General features: G+C 37.2%; 1 protein-coding gene across 4 annotated transcripts in view; it reads right to left on the reverse strand.

Moving 5' to 3' along the window:
- The window catches only part of ARHGAP18 (Rho GTPase activating protein 18), a 155,253-nt gene that overhangs the window by 14,457 nt on the left and 114,445 nt on the right, over window positions 1–26,351 (reverse strand). For 3 of the 4 annotated variants that reach the window (XM_003404023.4, XM_023558010.2, XM_023558079.2), the window contains 6 exons: window positions 26,116–26,207; window positions 19,888–19,965; window positions 13,417–13,576; window positions 11,767–11,849; window positions 6,849–7,055; window positions 5,286–5,426 (listed from right to left, as the gene is read on the reverse strand). In XM_003404023.4, the coding sequence (XP_003404071.2) occupies window positions 5,286–5,426; window positions 6,849–7,055; window positions 11,767–11,849; window positions 13,417–13,576; window positions 19,888–19,965; window positions 26,116–26,207 (761 nt within the window). The remainder of the gene's footprint in view (window positions 1–5,285; window positions 5,427–6,848; window positions 7,056–11,766; window positions 11,850–13,416; window positions 13,577–19,887; window positions 19,966–26,115; window positions 26,208–26,351) is intronic. The other variant, XM_010593409.3, reaches the window with a different exon arrangement.

The raw sequence follows: 26,351 nt of genomic DNA on the forward strand, positions 1-26,351 counted from the left end.
TTTTTTTTTAGGAAAGTTATTTCTTCCTGGGTTTTCAACATACTACATTCTTACTAGCTATTATTATTTCGTGGTTTTTACCAGGTCCTCTTCCATTGCCCATTACTTAAATATTAGTGCCCTCCGAGATTTGTCTTTTACGTTTTCATTTTGTTACCCACACAGCCATCATGTGTAATCTGAAACATTGTGTGGCTTCAGCCATGATCTCTGTGCTGATCCCAAATGCATACCCCCAGCCCTGGCCACACCCTGAGTTTCAGGCCCACGTACCCAACATTCACACAGGCATGTCAACCCAAAATGTCAAAAGCTAACTCTCTCATCTTTTCTTTCAAGTCTGTTTCATTTTTTTCATGCTTTATTATCTTGATGATGAAGCAACCAAGGCAGAATTCTGCCCATTATTCCAGAGTCCTTCTTTTCCCTTGCTCCCCACATCCAGTCAGTTCCACATTTTATGGGTTCTCCTATCTCATATTCAAAACTCCTTTTCCATCCCCACTGCTGGGTCTAGCTATATATGAAACAAATGGAACCCTGGCGGCACAGTGGTTAAACACTCTGGGGGCTAACCAAAAGGTCATTGGTTGGAACCCACAATCCGATCCATGAGAGAAGATGTGGCAGTCTGCTTCTATAATAAGATTTACAGCCTGTAAAACTCTATGGGGCAGTTCTACTCTCTCCTATAGAGTTGCTATGAGTTGGAATACACTTGATGGCAACAGGTTTATGTTAAACGAATTTTATAATGGCAGGAATACATGTTCATCGTATTACCATCCGTAAGCCTGGTATTTTCATATATATACATCTTAAGAGTTTTTCCATGTTCTATGGAGAAATAGAGGATAATGGTGGAGGCACAAATGGTTAACTCACTTGGCTGATAACTGAAAGACTGGAGGTTTGTGTCCTACCACAGGCACCTTGGAAGAAAGGCCTGGTGATCTACTTCCAAAAAATCAGCCATTGAAAACTCTTCGGAGCACTGTTCTACTCTGACACACATGGGTTTGCATGAGCTGGAATCAACTAAAAGGCAACTGTTTCATTTTATTTTTAGATTTGGATTCAAATTCCACCTCCACCATTTCCCACCTAAATAACCTTAAGTCATTTCAGATTGCTGAACCTCACTTTCCTCACCTGTAAAAAACTGAGACAATAATACACTCCAACTAGAACAACTATGACTGTAAAATGAGATAGTGTTTGCAACACGTTAAGTATCATGCCTGACCTCTGGTAAGCGTTCAAAAAATAAAAGTTATTATTACCCCTTAAAAAATACAGGAATATACTATTCACTGATTTCTACCTTTTTTTTCTTTTTTTCATATAGTAACATATCAATATCTTTTGGTGTCAATTTATAAACTTCTACATTTTCATGGTATTTCATTATACGGATATGCCATGACATATTTAATTAACTGCCACTATTTTTTTTTTTTATTCTTTTTGATTATTTCTAATTTGGGCCAGTATAAACAAAATGACAAGGAATTTAAGTGTAAATATTTACATGCCCCCTTTGAAGGAATTTCTGAGTCCAGGAGTAGCAAGACTTAAAGGGCTCTGCCACATGCCAACTGCTCTCCAGGAGGGCAGTATAGCAATATATGAAATTAGCCAAAGTCTCATACATTAACCTTCTATTCTACACTCTTCCAATCTTTCCTTCGGCCTGCCATCACAAGGACTGTTGTGAAATGCAAATTTGATTGTGTAACTCCTGAGGTCACAATCTTTCAGTAGCTCCCTGTCATCTACAGGATGGAAACCTCACTTTTCCTTGATTTCCTGTTCCTGCCTTCCCTCCTCCCCTGTCCCTCCATACTGTGGGCCAGTCAGGATGAACTGATTTGCCATCCAAACACCTTCAAACACTGTCACCAAGATGTCTAGTAGACATCTCACATTCAGCAAGCCCCAAATGGAAATGGCAATCTTTTCTATCTTAGTCTCAATTTCATACTTCCAGTTTCTGAAGCCAAAAACCTTTGAGTCATCCTTGACTTCTCTCTTTCTCTTGAAACTCACATCATTTTCTTCAAGAAACTTTGATGGTTCTAACTTCAAAAAATGTCCAGAATTCAACCATTTCACCTGCAAAGCTAACACTCCGGTCTGAGTCACCATCATCCCTTGCCTAGGTTATGACAAACTGGATGCCATAGAGTCGATTCCAATTCACAGCGACCCTAATGTCCTCATTTCTATCTTTACTCCCCTACACTCTGTTTGCAACACTACAGCCTGCAGGATCACTTCAAAACATAGCATAGATTGTCATATCTTTTCTGAAAACCTTGCAATGACCCCTTATCACCAAATTCCTAATGATGGTCTACAAGATCCTATGTAATCTAGTCTTATCGACCTAATGACCTTACTTCATACTACCACCCCCCCTTGATCCCTCAACTCCAGCCACATTCACTCCGTGCTAGTCCTCAAATACCGCAAGCAAGTACCTGCCTTAAGGCTTCTACAGAGACTATTCCCTCAACCTGGAATGTGCTTCCTCAGATATCCACACAGCTCAACTCCCTGACCTCCTTAACCAAACCACCCAATTTAATATTTAATAGGCTCCTCCACCCAATTTCCCTTTTCCTGCTGTACTATTTTTATAGTTTCTACAGCAATTATCACATTCTAACATACTATATAATTTATTTATTGTATTTATTTTCGTTTATAGAATTTAAGCTCTACAAGGGCAGTGATCTTTGTCTGTTTTGTCCAATAATGGATCTCAAGTGCCTAGAACAATGCCTGAGACATAGTAGACACACATCAAATGGTTGTTGAACAAATGAATAAAATATCGCAGGAAGTTGCATGCATGCCTTAGTGGGTTGCATATTGAAATTATTCAGGGGGAGAGTCAGGAAACATAAACCAATGAAGTAGGATGAAGCAGGGGAGGGCATACAGCAAAATAGGTTGTCCATAAGCCATCCAAAGGTAACAGCTGCTACTTAGGTCCAGTCAATTATGACCCTGCAGGAAACTAACAATACCTCTACCACCCCCAACCCCATTATCAAATTTGCCAAGTTAAGATGGAAATCTAGACTTTTACATTATTATTATTTTTTTAATTCTGTCCATTGATCAAATATTTTAAACCAAAATTATAGGTCAGACAAACCTCCACCGTGGGCCATGGCTCCCTGCAGGGGACCATTCAGTCACATAGCTTCCTCTGCTGGCTAGGCCTTCTCTTCCTCACTGCCTGAATAGCACTGACTTGTTTTTCACAGCTCAGCTCAAGAGTGTCCCAGTGAAGCCTCTCTAGTGTCCATAATTCATCATTTACTCCCTCTTTTGTGCCCCCAGGATACCCTGGTTCACGCTTCCATCGGGACATTTTCAGCGTCTCTGAGTTAAACCTCTTTCCTTGCCCTCCTTTCTCCCTGGGGATGAGTTCCCTGCTTCATCTCCCTTTGAATACCAACATAGAATGTGTGCTAAGCACCAAGGCAGCACTTAGTAGCATTTTGTTAAATGAATAACTGAATTTCACTAGAGAAAACTAAAACTCAGAGAGACTAAACAAGGGCTAATAAATAATAAAACCAAGATTGCTACCCAGATTTAAATTCCAAACTCCTAAAATGACACTATAGCTTTTAAGCAGTACAGAGACGATGCTTAGACCAACTTATGTCTAAGTAACCCAAAGTGTAAAGAGATCCAAGTTAATGCTATTTTTCTATAATGACAAAATTATTTAATATTCTATCTCCAAAAAGATAACCTTTAAATTTTTTAGTCTAAGGATATATAAAATGTATGCCACAATTTTGTTTCCTTAAGTAGACACTATGCCTAAGAGCATCACATTATAACTGCCTTATATGAAAAGACAAGGCTATAAAGTCACCTAAGTTAATATGAATAAGCAGGGCTATAAAGCAAGAAGATATCTACATATCTACAATGTTTACGGGACAATGGAGCATTCTAAACTTAAGCGAATTATTATATCTCAAAAATCCTTTCTAAATGTATGATTATATCATTTTTTCAAAAAAATAAATATTTATTATTTCCATTTAATATACTACACATTTTTAAAGATACTTAAAAATTGATTAAAAAAAATTTACAAACCCACGAAAGTGTTATTTTGTAAAAGTGAGAGCTATTTCCACCTTAATTCAGGAAAAATAATTTTTTATAATTACTAGGTCCTTAAGCCGACCCTGGAAACCCCTGGTGGTGTAGTGGTTAAGTGCTAAGGCCGCTAACCAAAATGTCAGCATTTCAAATCCGCCAGGCGATCTTTGGAAATTCCAAGGGGCAGTTCTATTCTGTCCTACAGGGCTGCTGTGAATCGGAATCCACTGGATGGCAGTGGGTTTGGTTTTTTTTGGGGGGGGGGGGGGGCGGGGGTAGGCTGGCCAGAGAGAAAATTCAAAGGCTGATAACTGCATCTCCACAACATTCCACAAGATGTCAGCATGTAACTGAACAACCTCAAAGTGGTGTTACCGGTGGCGGTGGTAGGGTATTCTCCGTAAACAGAACAATAGAAAGGCTTTCATTTCAGGATCTGAAGTGACGGCTTTGGTAACAGCTCACTTCATAAATGTGTTTCATGCATATTTCACTGTTTTTCTTAGCATACTTTTAGAGCAGTTTGTAAATACTGATATTTAGGTATTTCTTTATTGAAACATTTGTCTTCTTTCCAAGAGAACTCTTTCCAAATTCTTCCTCTGATCAAATTAAGAATTTTTAAGTACGCATGGAAGTCCAGGAATTATCCTAGGAGCAACAAAAACACTTGCCTATTTGTTTATCTGAGTTATTTAGTTTTTGTCCCACTCTGTCCCCTCCCCCCATTTTACAAAAGAGAAAATTGGAAAAAACAAAAAAAGATCAATGGTTCACAGTGGTTCACCCAGGGCGTTCTTTCCACACTACACATTTGGTGGGCAACTGGAGTCTCCATGGGAGTCCTTTGTGTGTGTGTGTCTGTGTGTGTTTTCAGACATGCCTGTCTCATTATCTTCCATTGTTTCCCATTATCAGCTGACACCCTGAGTCACCAATACCTGACCAACTGGCAATCCTGACCATTACTAGGGCAGGAGTGTAATTATTACTGCTGATGCCTTTACCTATGAACAGTACCAGGGCCTAGTAAGTGCGTAGAAAGCCAAGCCATACTCGGAACACATAAAATTCTTTTTGGGGGGAAAAGAGGGTATTATAAACAATACTGAAATCTATATAAATACACATCATTAAGTTTTTCTTACATCATTTGGGTTCTTCTCTTGCTTTTCATATTTTTCTCGGTCATAAGCCATTTTCTTCAGCAATTTCTTCATGGCTTTTTTATCCTTTTTATGATTTTCGGTGTTTTGTTTCCTCACTTGGTTTACAATAAACTTGGGAATCTAAGAGGAAATGAAATTAAGTTTGGGGAAGAAAATGAAAAGGCACCATTTTAAACTACAGAAATAATTATTTTGGTTTCTTAAATTTCGGGAGGAGTAAAAGTTTTGTCTATTTGATAAGACCGTGTTGTTTTACATCCACTATTCATTAAAACTGTGAAGAGAGAATGTATCATATTATTCACTGACTATGTGTACAGGGCATCCAGGTGATGCAATTTACTACCCATCGTGTAGGGTTCCAAAAGAGACTTTTCGAAGTTCAGGGACAGAGTGGCCATTCTTCCATGCCATGTAAGCCAAGAAGCAGAGACTGCCTGAGTGGCAGTAAATGGTTCTTCCCTTTAGCAGCCACCTATCCACAGTCCCTCTGACTAGCCTAGAGTTCTCTTTCCAATAACTAGCTATCCTCTACTGTCAAAAAGAGAAAGAAAAATTCACCAATAAACAAACGTTGACAAGTATTGAGCAATAAACCAGGAAAAAAAAAATCTCAGAAATTACATGAGCAAAAATAAAATATTTTAAAGCTCCTATAATGAAACCATAAAATAATACTGGCATTTTAAAAATTGAGATTTAATAAACTCACATTAATTTAAAACACACACATACACACACACACACATTAGAAATCACTTGTGTCACTTGCTTTTCATAGAGAATAGAAAAATAAAAGACTTTAAAATCAGATTATCATCATTCTGTCTTTTCAACGAATTATATCGGGGCTTCCTCAAATAAAAGACTGTGATATTCACTAGTATATTCTACTTGGAATGTCTTTAGTTCATTTTTCTAAATGCCTATAAAATGCTTCTTTCAAAAATTATAAATTTCACTGGATAATGAGACTTTCATCAACTGAGCTCTCATCCACCATCTTGTTATCGTGCCAAGAAGCAGGCCACTGATTATGTGTCAAAACTCGAGCTCAAAATAAGGCTAAAACGGGGAAATCATTTTCAAGACGTTCCCAGCAAGTAGGATGCAAAATGTACATATCCCTTTAAATAAAGGCTCTAGGAAAAATAACTCTGAATGATCTGATCCCAAGATAGTATGAGCTTTTAAAAAGACTACAGGTTTAAATATCAGGAGAAAGGAAAATGTACAGAAGCAAACAAGTACTAATTTTTGCAAAGCTTGCTTGTTTAATATAATTTCATGATTTTAAAATAACAATTCAAAGCCTCCTTATGTACGTGAATAAAATGCCTTTACTATTTTCTTCACTCACAAGTTTTAAGCATAATTGTATAAAGCCAATAACAAAAATGTGATGTGCTTTTTTAAACCATTCAGGAAAAAAACCACATAGAATTTTTATACCAGTTTTATAAAATTAAGTTTAAAATTGCTATAGACAATTATGCTAGGAAATTATATCGTCATTAACAGAACTTAAAAATAGATACTTACTGTCCACAGAAGTTTCTGATACTTAATCAATAAATGCATGATATTAGCTGTCCCAGCTGCCATTACAAATTCTCGCTGTTCGCTGGACTTCAAACCGAATGCATGACACATAAAGAGATTGGGGGCCATGACCATTGCTACATTCATGACCGTCATTTTATTTTTCTCTTTATTGTCTATTACTCTTTGGAGAAATTCAAGCAGAGCCTGAAACAGAAATGACTCTTTGAGATTTGTGCTGTATGTGAAGATAAGAGATTTAAACATTATAGCACACAGGATATTTATTTAATTTAAAAAATCAGTCGCGCAGCTAGCTGCATCCAACAGGCCTTGCCATCAAAGCTTCTCCATTAGGGCAACACACTCTGAGATGGCATTTTGTTTTTGTGAAGGACCGTGGCACTGAGGGATGAGGTAGAAAGGGTGCAAATCTAAACCAGCTGGCAAAGAGAGGAATGGAAAATTATCCCCTCTAGCCTACAGGAGCCATGGAGCACTGAAAAGCATTTTAAAATATCATACAAATGTTTACTTGTTTCAGGAAGACTTATTTTTATCCCTAGGGATTAAAAAAGAGAGAGAAAGCGCAAAAGAGAGAGAAAAGTTCTCTTAAAAAGGCTCATTCAACTTCAATTTCATTTGCTTTAAGGTAATCAATAGCTGGGTGACCCAAAACCAAACCCATTGTCATCGAGTCCATTCCAACTCATAGCAACCCTATAGGACAGAGTAGAACTACCCCATAGAGTTTCCAAGGAGCGAGCGCCTGGTAGATTTGAACTCCTGACCTTTTGGTTAGCAGCTGTAGCACTTAACCACTATACCACCAAGGTTTCCAGCTGGGTGACATAAAACTTAAAAAGAATGGAAAAGAAGTGGGATAAGGAGTGACCCAGGAGAGGAGTATTTTTAAAAATGAACGAATGAATGAAAAGGAACTGCTCATCAGAAGAGGTCAGGTTATGCTGAGCTTGATGCTACCCAGTCCCCACCTCCACTGTGAGCACCCACCCATGTATTGACTGAGTCTACCCTCCACAAATGCCATAGGCTGCTGAGACCACCCTACTCCTGACAGCTACAGGCTTCAAGCTCATCTTTTGTTTTATGTCCTCTATTTTTATGGGTGAGGCGCTGCATGAAGAGAACATCTCACTTAATCCTTACTCGATCTCGAGGAGATCTATTAGATGCCATAATTATCCCCATTTTGCAGATGAGAACACAATGTCTTAGAGAAATTAAGTAGCTTACCAGAGGTCACACAGCTAGGAAATGGTAGAAAAGGAATTTAATTGCAGGTCTATCTAGCCTTTGGTTTGGAACTTTTAGCTAATAGGAGTCATTATTTTTCATATTTTGCCCAAAACTCCTACCTTAAAAAGGCCAAATAAATTATAACAAAATGGGAAAGAACCATACCAAAAGGGAAAAAAGGTGCCTATAACTCACTGGATATCAGAAGAAAAAAAAAAAATCCTCCTAAGTGCTAACAGGTTGATCTTGGACAAATTTAGCTGCTATATAGACCTCAAATTTTGAAACAAACTAAAGGCATAGCGTTTATGAGATTTATCTATCTAATTTCTGGTACAGTGCTTAGAAAGTTAAATTGTAATCCAAGCATAAAGTTATATAGAAACAACAGATTATCGAATGAGGACAAAAGATTAATTGGTGAGGTTTGGAAGAAATATTTAATTTTGTTCCACAGGGACTAGAATAATTATCTGGGGACCAGTGTATCTCCTTGTTTATGGGCATAAATTACAGAGATTAGATAATAAACCATTTTAATTGTGGCATGCATATGCAGTAAGGTTATTCAAAACATTACCATTAGAATCCTAGAATGCATGAGTACATGTATATAGATATGAAATAAATAATAAGATGCAAGCCTAGCCCTGGCTGGAGAACTGTAAGAAGCCCTTGTTTTTTTTTTTAATGTATTTATCACCAGTCTGCTGTTGTCAAAATATCACTGGATGCGCTCTTTGAAATCTTGAGTCCCAGCGTGGTTACTTACTAGCTATGTGTGATCTGATCTTGAAATTTTTCTCATTGGTAAAATGGGAATTCTGATTTCATAGCCTATGAGGATGAAGTGAGATGACGCCCATAAAGAACTTCCTAAAACTACAAAAAGGGTAAACAAATGCCAATAATTATATTAATGTGGATGCTTTGCTGACATCTTAAAATCCTCCAAGTCAAAGGTAAGTATGATAATTGGTCCAAATACACAGCAATAAAGGTAAAAGAATTCTGGTTAAGCAGTTTAGCCAAAGACACCTGTACCTTTGCACTTATACCACGACAAGGCGTTTAACATGGTGCCTTATCACCTGTAGGCCACACAACTCATGATCCTTGCCCTCCAAACGACAATCGAATGCGTGGTCCTAGCACTTGATAAGTTGCAGAACTTTGTGTTAGGCTGCCCAAAATTACTTTGCAATGGAGTGTCCCTTCTCTTCCACAGAACTGAATTTAAATGGCTTATTCTCTTGCACATAGGGCATATTTATTTTAATGATTCTATTATTAAAATTCTCATTTAAAACCTTCATCAGAACTACTTAATTAACCCACTAAAGCTTAAGTAAAAATACTTTTTTGCATCTGCCAGTTTTTGACAAAAAATAAATAACATCCTCCATCTTAGTTATAACATTTTGCTCCCATTAACCTAATCTGCAAAAAACCAACACTACCCCCAAAACTTCAAAATATGTTTTTAAACAGAGAATGCTTAAAAGAACATACCTGAGACTTGGAAGGCCATGCCCAAAGAAGAGCACTATACCAGCCCTGCCCAATGGTAACCATGTTGGAACTAGTGTTTCCTCCCACAGCTATTTGAACACTTGAATACAGGTAAATTCTAAAAGCAGTCCCTAGGACACAAACAGGTAACATGCTAGGCTGTTACCTGAAAGCTGAAGGTTTATATCTACCCAGAGGTGCTTTAGAAGAAAGGCCTGGCAATCTACTTCCACAAAAATCAGCCATTGAAAACCCTATGGAGCACTGTCCTACTCTGACGCATGGGGTTGCTATGAATTGGAACAGACTTGATGGCAACTGGTAAATTTTAAAATAAGTCATGTGACTTTCAGTTCTAACCTGATACGGTAGTACCTCCTTACCCACGGTTTTGCATTCCACAGTTTCAGTTACCTGCAGCCAATCACGGTCCAAAAATGTTAAGTGAGGAACATGATGAAATCTCACACCATTTCACTCTGTCCTGCCCAGTGACCACATTCACATAACTTTTATTGTTATGATTGTTCTATTTTATTATCAGTTATTGTTATTAATCCACTGTGCCTAATTTATAAATTAAACTTTATCATATCATAGGTATGTACATATATAGGTTTGGGTACTACCCGTGGTTTCTGGCATCCATGGGGGACTTGGAATGTATCCCCTGCGGATGAGGGGGACTACTGCAGTGGTCATTCACAGGGCCATCACCCAGAAAGGCATCTTTATGGGAGTAAGAAAAAGATGTTCTTTTTTCTTTCCAAGTAGATGTAGCCCTGGGCCACAGGCACAGCTGGCAAACAAGCTGGAAATCAGTCCCCACTTTGTTCTGGGCTGGATGTCCCTGTTTAGGTCACAACCTATACATCCATACATAGCAGCTCTGGTCACACAATGTATGAATGTAACCCTTTCTACACCTGGTCACTGCATCAAAAATAGATAAAAATAAAACCTAATGTTACCTGGTTAGTTATTCATTTGACAATCAGTGGCGCAAAAGACTTTTTCTGACTTAATAAAGTCAGGAAGTTCTCCCGTAGCAGAGATAATGCTTTCATTCCAGCCTTCCTCACAGACTGCGTCACCCAGAAAAGTTGAGTATTAACATTCATTCCGTGGGCATTCAAGAACTATTACTCATGTAATTATACAGTTCAAGGAGTATTCATAAGCTACAGGAAAAGTTTTTACAAATAACAAGGTTTTGCTTTCATTTCTTGACGTGAGATTTCATTTGAAACAGCAAGAAATGTAGAAGATAAGGAGGCAAGGGTGTCACCCTCACCCGTATATTAAAAAAAATAATAAAAATAAAATAAAGAACAAAATGTAAATATTCTTTCTAGATTAAAAAAGTGTTTTTTTTTCTTTTTCCTTTATAAAATTTTATGATTAAAACTTTTACAAGTATTCTATACACTTTTGCCCTTAAGGAAAATAAAATCAATGTGGAGCAATCCAGTGGATATTATGAGAACCACTGACAATGCTTAGAGTAAATGATATTAAAGTATATTAATATTAGAGCAAATCACTTTGAAATGATAATATATACCAGAAACTCAGAATGTGACTTAGAGAAACAACTAGAATTTGTTTGAGTTGGTCTAACAAGCATTTCAAAATCACCATTATGCTTATTTCAAACTCTGATCCCTGGAAGCTCCAAACAACTGTAAGTTCTTAGTTGAAGGCAACAGTGGGTCACAACTGATGAGTCTTAGGATTTTTTTAAACATTTATTTTTAACTTCATTAATACATGTTTGCTAAACTTCGAAATATATGCTCAATAAAATTTGGAAAAGGCAGAAAAACAGAAAGAAGGAAAAAACAAAAATTACCCATGGTCCCATTTATAAATGAACCTCAATCATCTGTTAGACTATAAGAAATGTTCTAGTGAAAACCTAAAAAAAAAAAAAAAAAAAACCTAAGAACACTAATAACATAACCTACCTAATAAATAAATAAATAAACTTTGAAGACTTTCTTTCACCATTTGTCCTTACAAATAGGCCTTTTCTCTGCAGCCTGTTAACATTTCCCAGATACACATCATATTGGGCTGCCGCAAAGAAAGAAAAATTCCTCTGCTTCGTTCTAAGGGATAGTTAACGTAAACCAACCCAGCTGACCTTCAGTGTGTCCCTGTTCGCGTCAGGTAGGAGGATTACCAGGAGATTCAAAGCCTGTAGTTGCTGCTTCTTGGTTGGAAGATCTGCAGATAGATTAAATAAACCTGAACTGTTTTCTTTACTGAACATTTCTCTTCACTTTCTTTTTTTCATTTCTTTAAGACAAAAGTTATTTGGCGCAAACATGACTGTGAAATGTAAGCCTTGTTGAGCGTGTTTGTGGGAGATCAGTAAAAGCAGCTGCTGTTACAGTGCTGCTCTCTCAGAATGCTCACTTCCAACTGCGATCATATGACGAGCGGCCTTATGTTTGCAGACACTCAACAGTGCTTTGGAAATAATTTTAACTTCTGCTTGTTAATTATTTCCCCATGAAAAGACACAGAAGATGGCACCGTCCATGATATGGTGTCAGGGTGCATCCGTAACACTGAAGCTTGCTTCTTTTAATGGTTAATGAACAAACTACATGGTAAGAGTCTGTTAATTCCAACAGGAATATGTGAAACAGGGCCTGTAACACAACGAGTGCTCAATAAATGTCTGCGGAATAAACTGGAAGTCAAGATCGACTTCACGGCACCTAACAACAAAAGGTGTATTATTGTGGTTGGTACACATCATTTTCAGTAGCTTTTATTCCATTTATGTGACATGCATGGATATTTTAAATCATTCCTGTATTAGTTTTTCAGGGATGAATTTAGCACTTTAATCCATATCTAATGCATATAGGCAAAATAACACAATGAACCACTAAAAAATATTTTAGGTAGAAGATAATTTCAGTCATTTCTCTCCTAGAAATTCTAAAGAAATGTTCTGATACCATGTAGCTCATGAGAACCATCTCAACATTGTATAGTTTATGAATGAATGGTCTGGAAGAGTTCTGGTTGACAGTAACTCACCGTGATCATTAATAGTGATCCTTTTTTACTCTCACTAGTGTCTTAGTTTGGATGATTAATTGTATAGTCAAGTGAGTGTGGTTATGGCGATTTTTTTGGATGGCCTCTAAGGGTAAAAGGGATACTCATACCAATATGCAAACCTCACAATATCTCTTTGTTCCTCTGAAAAGAAAGCAAGGACAATTAGAGACACTAATTTGGAGCTTGCCTAAGACCACAAAATGGCAACACCTAAGGTGTTTGTTGCCTTCCACCAAAATGCTTTGTTCCATGTTTCTCCACGATAATTTCAGAATTTAATGTCTCAATAAATGCTGACAGACTCTGCCACATCTCTGTATGCTTCTATGATAACTGTTAATCCACAGCTTCTCCAGTAAGTGTTGCTTTTAACACTTGGCAAGAAAAAATGTATCAGAGATCTTACGTGACTCATTCTACTACAAAAGAAATGTGAAGTTTCCAGGCTTCGACACTAAAATATATTGTATTGCTTAAATGCCATACAACTAATCTGTATTCAAAGAGAACATTCTATTATCTACTTAGTCAGAGATGTATATTCATAAAGAAAAAGGAAAACAACGTGTGGCATTTGAGCGCCTGTTGACGTCAGTGAGTCAATACGTCTATTTCAATATATCTGGTTATATTCCTTGTCATACAAAATGTCATTAAAGCAATTAATATGGATGGCAACGGTACCAGGACTGCTCCAAAGTGGGATGTCACTTACTTTGGACAGCCTGAAAGGCTTTGAGATATTCTGTACTGAGCAACGGCTGGGGCAGCTCCCGAATGAACAGCTTCAGAAGGCTGGCTGCATCGTGCTGCTTGACACTTTCCCAATTAAAAACCCCTTCATAAAACTTTGCTTCAAGTTCTTGGCAAAGATTCTGAAAGGCAGAAGAAGAAAGAAAGAAAAAAAAAACTACCAGTAAATGCATTTTTTCCTGCTCAGGGTTTGATATTATTTCTTACTTTATAAGGGATGCTTTTTCAAAAACACACCTGAAAGTACCAAAAGCCAATAGTTCACTGTGACTCAAAAGAATATTCTTAATTGGACTGGACTAAAAGCAAAGAGGTTTCCGGGATAAAATGAAAGCTTCAAAGGTCAGCAGAGCAGGGGCTGGGGTCTGGGGAACTTGGTTTGAGGGGACTTCTAGGTCAATGGGCAAAATAATTCTATTATGAAAACATTCTGCATCACACTTTGAATTGTGGCGCCTGGGGTCCTAAATGCCAACAAGCAGCCATCTAAGATACATCAATTGGTCTCAACCCACCTGGAGCAAAGGCAAAGGAAGAACACCAAGGTCACACGACAACTAAGAACCCAAGAGACAGAAAGGGCCACATGAACCAGAGACCTACATTATCCTGAGACCAGAAGAACTAGTTGGTGCCCGGCCACAATCGATGTCTGCCCTGTCAGGGAGCACAACAGAGAACTCCTGAGGGAGCAGGAGACCAATAGGATACAGACCCCAAATTCTCATAAAAAGACCATACCTAATGGTATGACTGCGACTAGAGGAATCCCAGAGACAATGCTCCCCAGAACTTCTGATGGCACAGGACAGGAACCATCCCCGAAGACAACTCATCAGGCATGAAAAGGACTGGTCAGTGGGGGGGAGAGAGATGCTGATGAAGAGTGAGCTAATTAAATCAGGTGGACACTGGAGAGTGTGTTGGCAACTCTTGACTGGAGGGGGGATGGGAAGATAGAGAGAGAGGGAAGATGGCAAAATTGGCACGAAACGAGAGACTGAAAGGGCTGACTCAATAGGGGGAGAGCAAGTGGGAGAAGGGAGTAAGATGTATGTAAACCTACATGTGACAGACTGATTGGAACTGTAAATGTTCACTTGAAGCTTAATAAAAATTAATTTAAAAAAAAAGAATATTCTTAGTTGTGGAGAGACTGCAGTACTTACACACTGCTGGTGGGAATGTAAAATTGTACAACCACTTTGGAAATCGATTTGGTGCTTCCTTAAAAAACTAGAACTACCATATGATCCAGCAATTCCACTCCTTGGAATATATCCTAGGGAAATAAGAGCCTTTACGCAAACTGATATATGCACACCCATGTTCACTGCAGCACTGTTTACAATAGCAAAAAGATGGAAGCAACCAAGGTGCCCATCAACAGATGAATGGATAAACTATGGTATATTCACACAATGGCATACTACGTATCAATAAAGAACAATGATGAATCCATGAAACATTTCATAACATGGAGAAATCTGGAAGACATTATGCTGAGTGAAATCAGTCAATTACAAAAGGTCAAATATTGTATAAGACCACTATTATGAGAACTGGAGAAACAGTTTAAATAAAGAAAATATTCTTTGATGGTTACGAGAGCGGGAGGGAGGGAAGGAAGGAGGGGGCATCCACTAATTAGATAGTAGGTAAGTTTCATTTTAGGTGAAGGAAAAGACAATACACAATACAGGAGAGGTCAACACAACTGGACTAAACCAAAAGCAAAGAAGTTTCCTGAATAAACTGAACGCTTCAAAGGCCAGCGTAGCTGGGGCGGGGGTTTGAGGACCATGGCTTCAGGAGACATCTAAGTCAATTGGCATAATAGAATCTATTAAGAAAACATTCTGCATCCCACTTTGGAGAGTGGCATCTGGGGTCTTAAATACTAGCAAGCAGCCATCTAAGATGCATCAATTGATCTCAACCCACCTGGAGCAAGGAAGAATGAAGAACACCAAAGACACAAGGTAATTATGAGCCTAAGAGACAGAAAGGACCACATAAACCAGAGACTACATCAGCCTGAGACCAGAAGAACTAGATGGTGTCCAGCCACAACCAATGACTGCCCTGACAGGGAACTCAACAGAGAAACCCTGAGGGAGCAGGAGAGCAGTGGGATGCAGACCCCAAATTCTCGCAGAAAGACCAGACTTAATGGTCAGACTGGGACTGAAGGGGCCCCAGAGACCATGGTCCCCAGACCTTCTGTTAGCCCAGGACAGGAACCATCCCCAAAGCCAACTCTTCAGTCAGGGATTGGACTGGAATAGGGGATGGAAAACGATACTGGTGAAGAACAAGCTTCTTGGATCAAGTGGACACATGAGACTATGTTGGCATCGCCTATCTAGAGGGGGGATGAGAGGGCGGAGTGGGCCAGAAGCTACCCGAATGGACATGAGAAAGAATGGAGGGAAGAACTGTGCTGCCTCATTGGAGGGAGAGCAATTAGGAGTGTATGGCAAGGTGTATGTAAATTTTTGTATAAGAGACTGACCTGATTTGTAAACTTTCACTTAAAGCATAATAAAAATTAATTCAAAAAGACTTAAAAAAAAAAAAGGAATATTCCTATCCTCACCCACCCTAATTGTACTTTACCAATGAAAAAATGAAGCAAAGACCAAAAAATTAAAAAACTTTCAAATTTTTCTTGGACATTCAAGAAGCCTTAGTAAAGGCTTAATTAAAATACAAGATAGTCTTTCCTTGTGGGGACTTTACCTAGAGACTATAATTTTCAAATTAAAAAAAAAATTACAAATCTATGTTTTAAATGATACAGAAGTACATTATAATCAGTCTCTGGGCCTAAAGCAGAAGGCTACTTTTGATTAGTCATCTCTGGGAAATGCAAAACCAAATCCTACAGCAAATGAGGCATTAAAAAACATCCATACACTTCTCTTAAATGCACAGGCTGTAAGTGACAGAGCCGTTTTGTCGTCACCTGCAGAAAGTAGTTTGAGTCCAAGCAGGATTAGAAATACCTAGTTCATTTACCTCAAGGACTCTACAAAAATTTGCCAGGCAAGTTATTACTAATAAATCAATTTAGTTTCAAAATTATTTTCTGTATGTTTTCACTATGGCACAAATCCTAGTATGTTAGAAATCCTTCCAAGGTTCTGTCACTTCCTTCTATTATTTGAAACAGTTCTCACAAAGAATGTTCTTTTTTTTTTTTTGTAGAATAAATTTATTACATTTTCTGTCCCCAGCATAAATTTATTACATTTTCTGTCCCCAGCATAACCACAAACCTCTACCCCAATTATTTTTGTAATACATGGAATACATGAACATAACCCCAGAGATAGGAGAAAGACAGAAAAACATACAGTGACAGAAAGACAGAGACAGAAGAGTACAAAGAAAATTGGTGGTGGGGGTAGGGGAAGACAACCAAAAATTGTGTGTATTATCTTTAAATTATTTATAATGAACCAGCTGGTGCATAATTTGGTGTGTGACAACAGGCTGGGTTGAAGAGTTGAGCCAGCTGAATTCACTTAATTGGGCTTTTTGGCAATTACACTTAGTTGAACTTGCCCTTTTGACAGCCTTCCTGTGACAACACAAAATGTGCATTACACTCACTACTCGGTACTTCAGTAAACATGTGTTTATCACTTCTGCGAGTTGGTCACCATGCTCTGCTATTGAGAGTCTGACTGCTTTGAACAGTGAACTGAGAAGCAGTGTTCTTTCTGATATATAAAAAAAAAAAAAAATTTTTTTTTTATATAGGTAATATGAAATCACATTGCCTCTTTCTGAGGGATTATGATATTTTTTACGCAAATAAGGTGCACACTCTACATTTTATTTTATTTTATTTTTGCCAACTGCACCCTCCCACGAGGTATTTTCTTAAGTGTGCTATGTCAATTTTTTTTTTTTCAAATGTCACTTTAAAAAAAATGGGCATAGTGCACTTCACGAAAATACCTCACAGGGGAGGGCACAGTTGGCAAAACGAATGTAGAACTTGCACTATTGGCATAAAAATACCATAATCCTTTAAGAAAATGTGCTTCTCAATAAAACTTATCCCAGAATCACGCCCAGTGTCCATTATTGACTGGGGGTGGAACTGCCTTACCAAAAACCCAGTGCCATCGTGTCGATTCCAACTCATAGAGACACTGTAGGACAGAGGAGAACTGTACCACAGGGTTTCCAAGGAGCAGGCTGGTGGATTCAAACTGCTGGCCTTTTCGTTAGCAGCCTGAGCACTAAGCCACTGCACCACCAGGGCTCCTGAAAGTGCTATAGGTGTTAGTAAATGAAATGAGACAATGCCAAGTTATCGTACCTACAGGCACACCAAAACTCTTTCAGGGAGCTTTATGCATCAGATACCAAACCCAGGGGACACAAGCTGCAATCTGTAAGCAGGGTATATCAGGTTAGTCAAATACTATTAAGCTGAGATTACTATGAAGTAAGAGCTAAGTAGGCCAAAACCTGTGTCATACACTGGAGAAACTTATCAAAATAAGCAGGTGATGCAAAACTGTTGAATGTATACAGCAATTCCAATCCTGGCAGCATCGGAGCACATTAGTCACTGGTGAGGAGAATATGAACCCACTAAGAGCCTTTCCCCCCTGCTCCAGCTCTAAATATTTCATATAAAATAGGTCTGAAGTAAATAAACAGAATTATCTTCGCTTTCTATCCTATTTTCTTTTGGATATTAAAATTCAGGAAGACAATATACTGAATGTGGGCAGCTACTAGTGTTATCTCAGTTTAGAGATCAAGCTGAATTTGGAAGGTAACTAAGGTAACAGAGGTAGTTAACGACCACTAACCAAAAACATTTTCTGGGTACTTTTTCCAGATTAAGCTGTAATTCCAAGTCTGAGGCTCCTTTAAACTGCAAATCCCCTGAGAGGCACACCATTATGTATTATGTATAACCTGTAGGGTAACTTCACTTTATCCTATATTTACTGGAAACTTGCAGGAGTTAGGCAAAAGAGATGAAGTCAGGAGGGTACACACTACAGGAAGAAAATGTCATTCAGAGAGGAAAAAATTGGGGAGAAAAGGGTGTAAAACTGGGAATTCTGGGGGTCATCATACCTCTTTCACAAACCAGACTCATGCTGCTTGGATACAGTGGGACAGGGAACAAAAGACAGGGGAAGGAGCTCTACTCAGGAAAGTGGTTGAAACAATCTTATTTTGTCACCTCAAAAAAGTGTTTTTTAAAGGTTTTTTTTGTGGATTCCTGTCAAGGCTCCTAGTCTGACCTAGGAAAGTCTGTCCCTGCCTTTCTTTTCTTTTAACTCAACTGACATAGCTCATCCTGACTAAATCCATCACCAACCAAAACCAGCCGTCATCCAGTAGCAATCCCCTGTGTTGCACTTCACAGGGTTTCCAGTGGCTGTGATCTTCTGAGGCGCCTCTGGGTGGATTCAAACCACCAACATTTTGGATAGTAGCTTTTTTTTTTTTTTTAATTGTACTTTAAATGTAAGTTTACAGAACAAACTAGATTCTCATTAAACAATTAGTACACATATTGTTTTGTGACACTGGTTACCAACCCCATGACATGTCAGTGACCTTGGGTTCCCTATTACCAGCTTTCCTATTCCCTCCTGCCTTGTGGTGCTTGCCTCTGGGCCGGTGTGCCCCTTTAGTCTTTTTATTTTTTTTAATGGGCTTGTCTAATATTTGGCTGAAGGGGGAACCTCAGGAGTGACTTCATTACTGAGCTAAAACGGTGTACAGGGGCCACACTCTCAGGGTTTCTCCAGTCTCTATCAGACCAGCAAGTCTGATTTTTTGTTTGTTTTGAGTTAGAATTTTCTTCTATATTTTTCTCCAGCTCTGACTGGGACCTCCTATTGTGACACCTGTCAGAGCAGTCAGTGGTGGTAGCCAGGCACCGTCTAGTTGTGCTGGACTCCGTCTGGTGGAGGTTGTAATACTTGTGGTCCATCAGTCATTTGGACTAATCTTTCCCTTGTGTCCTTGGTTTTCTTCATCCTCCCCTGAGTAACCTTTTGTGCCACCCATGGAGTCCACTGCCAGCCCCCTATTAATATCTTGACTCATCCTGTTCTCTGTTCATCAGAAGAAAGGAACTACTTTTGTTTTTTACTTGTTCACTTTTGTTCCTATTTTACTCCGCACCATACACAGATTGAAATCATTTGCATGTTTATTTATTATAGTATTATTATAGATAACATGGTGATTTTTAAAACACTAAAACAAAAATAGAAGGGACATTAGAAAAGCTGAATTCAAGCTGAATTGTAAGAGGTTTTATTGCTTTTATTTTATCCACTTTACTAGCAATGGAGAGAGAGTGTAGAGGACAAGTTAACTTTTAAAATGGAAAAGTATAATTAAACAATAAAATGTTACATTAGTAGGGCCAAGAGATTACCTTGATTCTAACAGCAGCTCCAGGTATTCGTAAGAGGCCTTCAGTTTCCAAACCTCCCTCTTCAATTCGAGAAATCAGCTGTGTATAAACAGAGGAACATTCTGATTTTGGTATTCACAACAGGTACAATTCCAAATTTAACATCTGTTTCACATATAAATAAAGGAAAACTGATTACAACGACACGCAAACTGGATTTTATGAGGTTTTGAATGCTATTGCAATATCACTATCCTTTAAACCAACAAGTCCCAAAACTTTAGTTATAATTTAGAAAAAAGTTAGGTCTTATTCTCCTTTATAACAGAAATGTGTAACTTCACACATCAGCTGTGGTACTCCAAACAAAGGGAGAAAGAAGACGTTCATTTTTTAAAAGCAACTAAAAACATCCATTTCTTCTGCTTTTCCAGAAACATGCATTCTGCAATCAAATAAATCTTACAAAATTCTAGTATTTACACATCTACATCTCATTTTTAGTTTGTTCAAAAAAAAAAAAAAAGAATTATTTATGATATAAAGTCAAAAACTATTTGCAAATATTCATGTGTAAGTCTTAAGCTTTGGGTAGTAAAGAAAAAGCAATTCTTGTATAGGACTTCTAAATCATGTCCAATGTCTGACGAATATATATAGGCCTTGCTATGTCCAGAAGCCCACTAAGTTAACAATTAAGGATTTTTTTCTTTTCTTTTTTTTTTTTAAGGCAGAAACTCACAAGGAAAAGGCCAATGGAGACAATTTAATGACAAATTGTTGGAAGCAGGGAAGAAGATAAAATAGTGGTTACTTTCTTGACGGAATGATCTTGAAATGGGAATATAAGTTCCCCTGGTAGTATACAAGGACTTTATAGGGGTGCTCTGCTATTTTAAGGGAAGCCATTTCCATATTCTCAATTTAAATATGAAGCATTTATTAGTATCATATAGGGTTTCCTTCCTCTTCACCCATCTTCCTTTCACAAGTCTTCTCCTAATTTTAAAAAGATAGACCTACCCTTCACTCAGTCCAAATCTTACTATAATACTCCCTGCAGGCCCTAGAGCATAAAATCTTCCAGAGCGCCAACAGAAGGTAAATTTTTATTTTCTTTCAGGGAAGCTCCCTTTAATGATTAACTAAGGCTTTATAAACTACATAAAGCTTATTCTTTTCCCCTTGCTTATCTGTTAGGAGCAATGCACAGCTTATAAAAGAGGCTTTTTGACCTTTGTCTAGATGTATGGACATCAAATACATGGTATCATGTAGATACTGAAAAGCATGATAATTTTTCTTAAATGATCTCATTTCTATCCTTAGATTACTTCCAAAGAATGCAATGATCTGGAGGGACTCTGGTAAGACTAAAATAAAGAGTATTCTCAAAATTACCCCAGGGATTTATTATTACTAATAAAGGCAAACATCTTTGACCAGTCAAAGCAGTACATGACTTTTTTAAAATTCAACTGGAATATTTTTCAGGACCGTATTTTTCAAGTTACACTGGATAAAACACCTTGCAAAGAGTTTTACATGAGTTATTTTAGATTAAATAGGCATTACTCAATAAAGAATTTAAAATTTATCAAATTATACCTTGCAAAATGTATTCAATGTGCAGACAATTTTCATGCTATTTCATCTTATAAAATATTTAAAATGTTTCTATCTCTTCTTAAAAAAATAAAATTATATGCTAGCTGCTGGAACAAATTAGTTTTCAGCAGTATGTGCTTTTCACTTTCATTAAATACACAGGAAAAATTGAATGTGATTTCTAAATAACTGAATGGGAGAAATTTCCAGGTTTATATTTGAGTCCTTTCTACTATTATTATTCTCCAAAGCTGAATCGTAGTCGTCAATGAGATATGTATAGAGGCTGAAGGAATGCCACTTGTTTTCTCATATTTTTCACTTAGAAAATAACATTTTTAACTACCCACATTACATTTCATTATCAAAATATAATACAATATAATAAATAAAAATACTAAATACTGTATAGTTTTTCTTATTGTTAAGATTTAGAAATGGAAAATAACTATATTGATCTATATGTTTTAGCCGAGCTGCTTTCAGTTAATTCATCTTACAAGATGCAGTCTTTAGTTTATTGGTACATGCAATCCTCGGGCTACGGATGTCCGACTTACGGACAACTTGTACTTGCACTTTAATCTTATGCAAATCTGTCCTGACTTTGATTGAACCAAACCCTAATCGTAAATCTTCATCACAATCACGTTCACTTACCACATGTGTAGTGTAGCTTTCAAATCACTGAAAAGGCTTCGAGACTTTTCTTGCATTAAGGTAAGGCTAAATAAGAACTGTACACACCTGTTCTGACTTACCCACAACTTCCACTTGAAGACACAGTGAGGAATAGATCTGGTTCTTAACCCAGGACTGTCTGTAATATTCACACCATTTCTCAGAATAAATATACTTACATGAACTGAAAAATTAAGTCAGACAGTTTGGATGTAAAGTATGTCTGATTTGGCTGACTAATTTGACATTAAGATTTACTAATTAGCTTAAAAGGCAGAATCTTTCCATAGATTTAAATTTAACAATATTTCTATTTTCCCAAACCTTTCTGATCTTTGTAATAGTTTGAACAATGTGCTTCTGAGCATAAATAAATAACAGATACAATTAATAGATGCTGCATAAGTTTTATTAATACCCTTTGCTTGTGTATTTCTCAAAAGTTGAGAAAGTGCTATCATCTTATTGGTAATGAATATTTTTGTAACTCAGTGGTTTCCAATTCTTTCATTGCACAAAACTGATGGACTTAATTGAGCTGTCAGCTGATAGGTTAAAAAAATATTTTTCATGCTAGATCATTGTAATGTTGGCTTATAATTCAGAGAGGATGTGAATATATACGAGAGTTATCTCAAAGTAAATTTCTATTTCCCTTTATTTCTCAGGGAAACAGAGTTGTTTGGTGATTACGCCAATAAAAATTAGAATGAGACATTGTTGAAACACGTGTCAACCTAGGAATAACGACATTCATTCATAGGTACAGTAACTAATATTTTTAAAGCCACATCATCTCGTTATGAGATGCACATATTTCCAACACAATTTTACCTCTTCCTTTCTTTTTTCTTTTATTAATTACCATCAAAGTTTGCATCTATTGGCCCATGTATAATTACAAAGTTACAAAGATAACTCAATCCAAAAGAAATATTATTCACACTTAAAAATATGTTTGTAAGAAATGTTTTAGAAATTAAAGTTTTGTTTAAAAAATTTTGTGACATAAAAGCATGATAAATGATCCTTAGAAAAACTAATACTTGAATATGTAGTATGTTAGTACAAAATTCTATGCAGGAAAAGGAATGAAATATAAGTTCAAGGAAAGAAAAAAAAAAATGATGTAAAATTTCCCACTGATAAAGAAGAGCTACTTTGTACTTTACAAGGCTGATGCTGAGTATCAAATTGCTGTGGTATATATATTCTATTGGATACATTTAAAAGAACGATATAAGAGTTTCATTCCAAAATGTCAGTATTTATATTATGCCAGAAATTATATCTTTTGCGTCTATTTAAACTTGTTATAATTTCAAGTGTCAAATTAAAAATGTATAACTGGGTATATATATTATAAAAATCCATTTCTCCCAAAAATTTGAAGACCACTGACTCAGTGGATGCAAGAAGGCCGAAAACTAAAGCCAGCAGTAAGGAAGTCAGAAGCAGCCTGATTTACAACAGAGAGTAGCCAAAAAGTAAGTACACTTATTCCTCACTTAACGACTATCTCATTATCTGACATTTCACATCTACGACAATAGTAAAAAAAAATCTACTATCCTACTATTTTATGCATTAATGATGTACATCTAGCAGTAACAAATGCTGAGGTGGGAGGCGAGAGTATTACTCACTGTGATGGTTAAGGTTATGTGTCAACTTGGCTGGGCCATAATTTTCAGTTGTCAGTTACATAATGACGTAATCTGGCAGTTGTGTAATGATGTAGTCATCTTCCACTTTGTGATCTGATGTGGTCATCTTCTATTTTCACATAATGCCAATTCTCATATAACGACTTGCTCTTTGGAACCTAACCATGTCGATAAGTGGGGAGTGGGTGTATTTCTATATTTTAAAGACAGAGAAGCTACAACTAAGAAACGTTATGAAATTACCCAATATTTAAAGCCAATAACCCTTGACAAGAGGTATTCAGGGCTCCTCAATAGGGCCATAGGCATCAAGGTGATAATTAAAGATACTGCAAAGGTACAAACTTAGGAGTTTACAAAATACGGTTCACAAAAGTCAGTCAACAATAACTTCAAGATGACTAACTTCAGCGACTCCAATGATACAAATTCCATTCACAGAAAAACATACAGGAATTTCAATGGGGATGATTTCACAAGGCCATTGATTAAACAAAATTGAGTTTTATGAGGAAAGACCGAGGATACACAAGATTATTTTCATTCACTTAGCACTGTTTGTTCAGTGTCTATGAGTTTGTTTACAACAGCAATGAAACAAACTTTAGGCAGACATAAAGCCAATGATCATGAAGATGGCACAAGACTAGGCAACATTTTCTTCTGTTATACTTAAGGTCCGCATGAATCAGAGCCAACTTGATGGCAACTAACAACAACAAGGCCAGGGCCTACTGAGGGTGAGAGGATTAGTTCTTTTGGAAAATTAATTCCAGGAATTGATTTTTAATTAGCCCTGGAAGTAAGCAGTGGAATCAACTGGGGTTGTTATCCATTACTTCAATCTAGTGGGTAACCAGAGTCTCCAGAATACTAGAAAGTTCAACAATTTAAAGGAACTAGCTAAATAAACAAATAAGCAAACAATTCCAAGACAAAATAACAAAGAGAGGTTTTCTAGGCCTGGGTGGAATCCTCAGCCTGGTCAAGAGGTACCACTGACTCATGGAGACCTAAGCTTGCCCTTTATGGGATGATCACTGCTGTCTACAGTAACTCACAAATTTTATCTACATTAAAAGAAGTTGAATACGTGGCACATATTTGTTGCATCTCTGTTAGTTCTAGCTACTGTTGATAATTATCCACACAGGGAAGTGTTCTATGTCAGTGGCTAGCAGAGGAAGATGAGTACGATAAGTTGTGCAGAACAAAGCTCATTAGGAGAAATAATGAGATACAGCATTGAGTGTACAATGGTGGGCATGAGGAATAAAAGAACCAGACGTCAGTAGTAGACAGTAAGTGACTGGTTTGGGAAGGGGACAAATATCTGCCAAGAGCTTTAGTATTGGATGAGTTTGCTAATAAGCCAATCAACTCCAAGGTTCCCATGTTCATGCTTGCTGTGCCTGGAAATTTCAGAAGCTGTGATATGCTAACCAAAGGGTCGGCAGTTCGAATCCACCAGGTGCTCCTTGGAAACTCTATGGGGCAGTTCTACTCTGTCCTACAGGGTCGCTATGAGTCGGAATTGACTCCACAGCACTGAATTCAGAGTTTACTGAGTGATATGTCTGAGTTATTGAAAAGAATCTTTAGCTTAGGTAGTCTACAACTGATTTGATTCTAGAAGCCATGAGGAGAAGGAAGCTGACTTGTTTTCCTCACAGTGCACTGACTGGCTATTAACAAATACAATCTGTGTTTCAAATAATGATGGCTCAGAGGTTGGAATGAAATGTTTATATTGCCATGGATAATCCCCTTATGAATAATTGAGTGTTGACTACACAAGTGACTCGATAGTTTAGCAATCATTTTCTAATTCTACTTTTATGGTTTCTTTACCTACTTTGGAAGTAAAAAAAAAAAAAAAATTAGGCACTGGTAAATTAAATTGGACATCCTCACTGTAAATAGGAAAGCTTGGGAAATACATACAGGCATAAAATATTCATGAGGATTCAAATTCCTAGAAATTTATAAGCAGTTCCCTCTACTACGTATTGTAGAATCGAAATCTCAATTATACAAAGCGAGCTAATATAAGACAGGAAAATGATTCCAGGTAATCACAGTTACAGTAATAACACTGAAAGCATCACCATGAAATAAAAATTATGAGCCCTTGAAACAAATTTGTTTCCTGAATAGAAAATCAAAGTACAAAATAAAAGAGCATATCAACTGGAAAACTGTATTATAATAATATGAATGCCAGAAAAGACAAAAAAACAAACTGTTAGCTAAAGCATGTTTCTTCCAAGTTCACTCACTCAGGTCTACTTACTTTTTGAAAGATCAAGGGTATTCGAGTTCCTGGCACTTTCTTCTGGTCTTGTTCTAGCAATACTGTCAATGGAACACCAAACAGGCCAGAATCTGCAAGAAGAAAATAAAATTTCTTCACTTCCCTCAATCTATAAAATACAAACAAGAATTTTTAAGGCATAAGATTTCTTACATTGTCATTTAATCAGACTCTTTATTGAGCATCTACTAAGTGAATGACACTGTCCTAGCCAT

The sequence above is a fragment of the Loxodonta africana genome, chromosome 1 (assembly GCF_030014295.1).
Source record: "Loxodonta africana isolate mLoxAfr1 chromosome 1, mLoxAfr1.hap2, whole genome shotgun sequence".
In the NCBI taxonomy this organism is placed as follows: domain Eukaryota; kingdom Metazoa; phylum Chordata; class Mammalia; order Proboscidea; family Elephantidae; genus Loxodonta; species Loxodonta africana.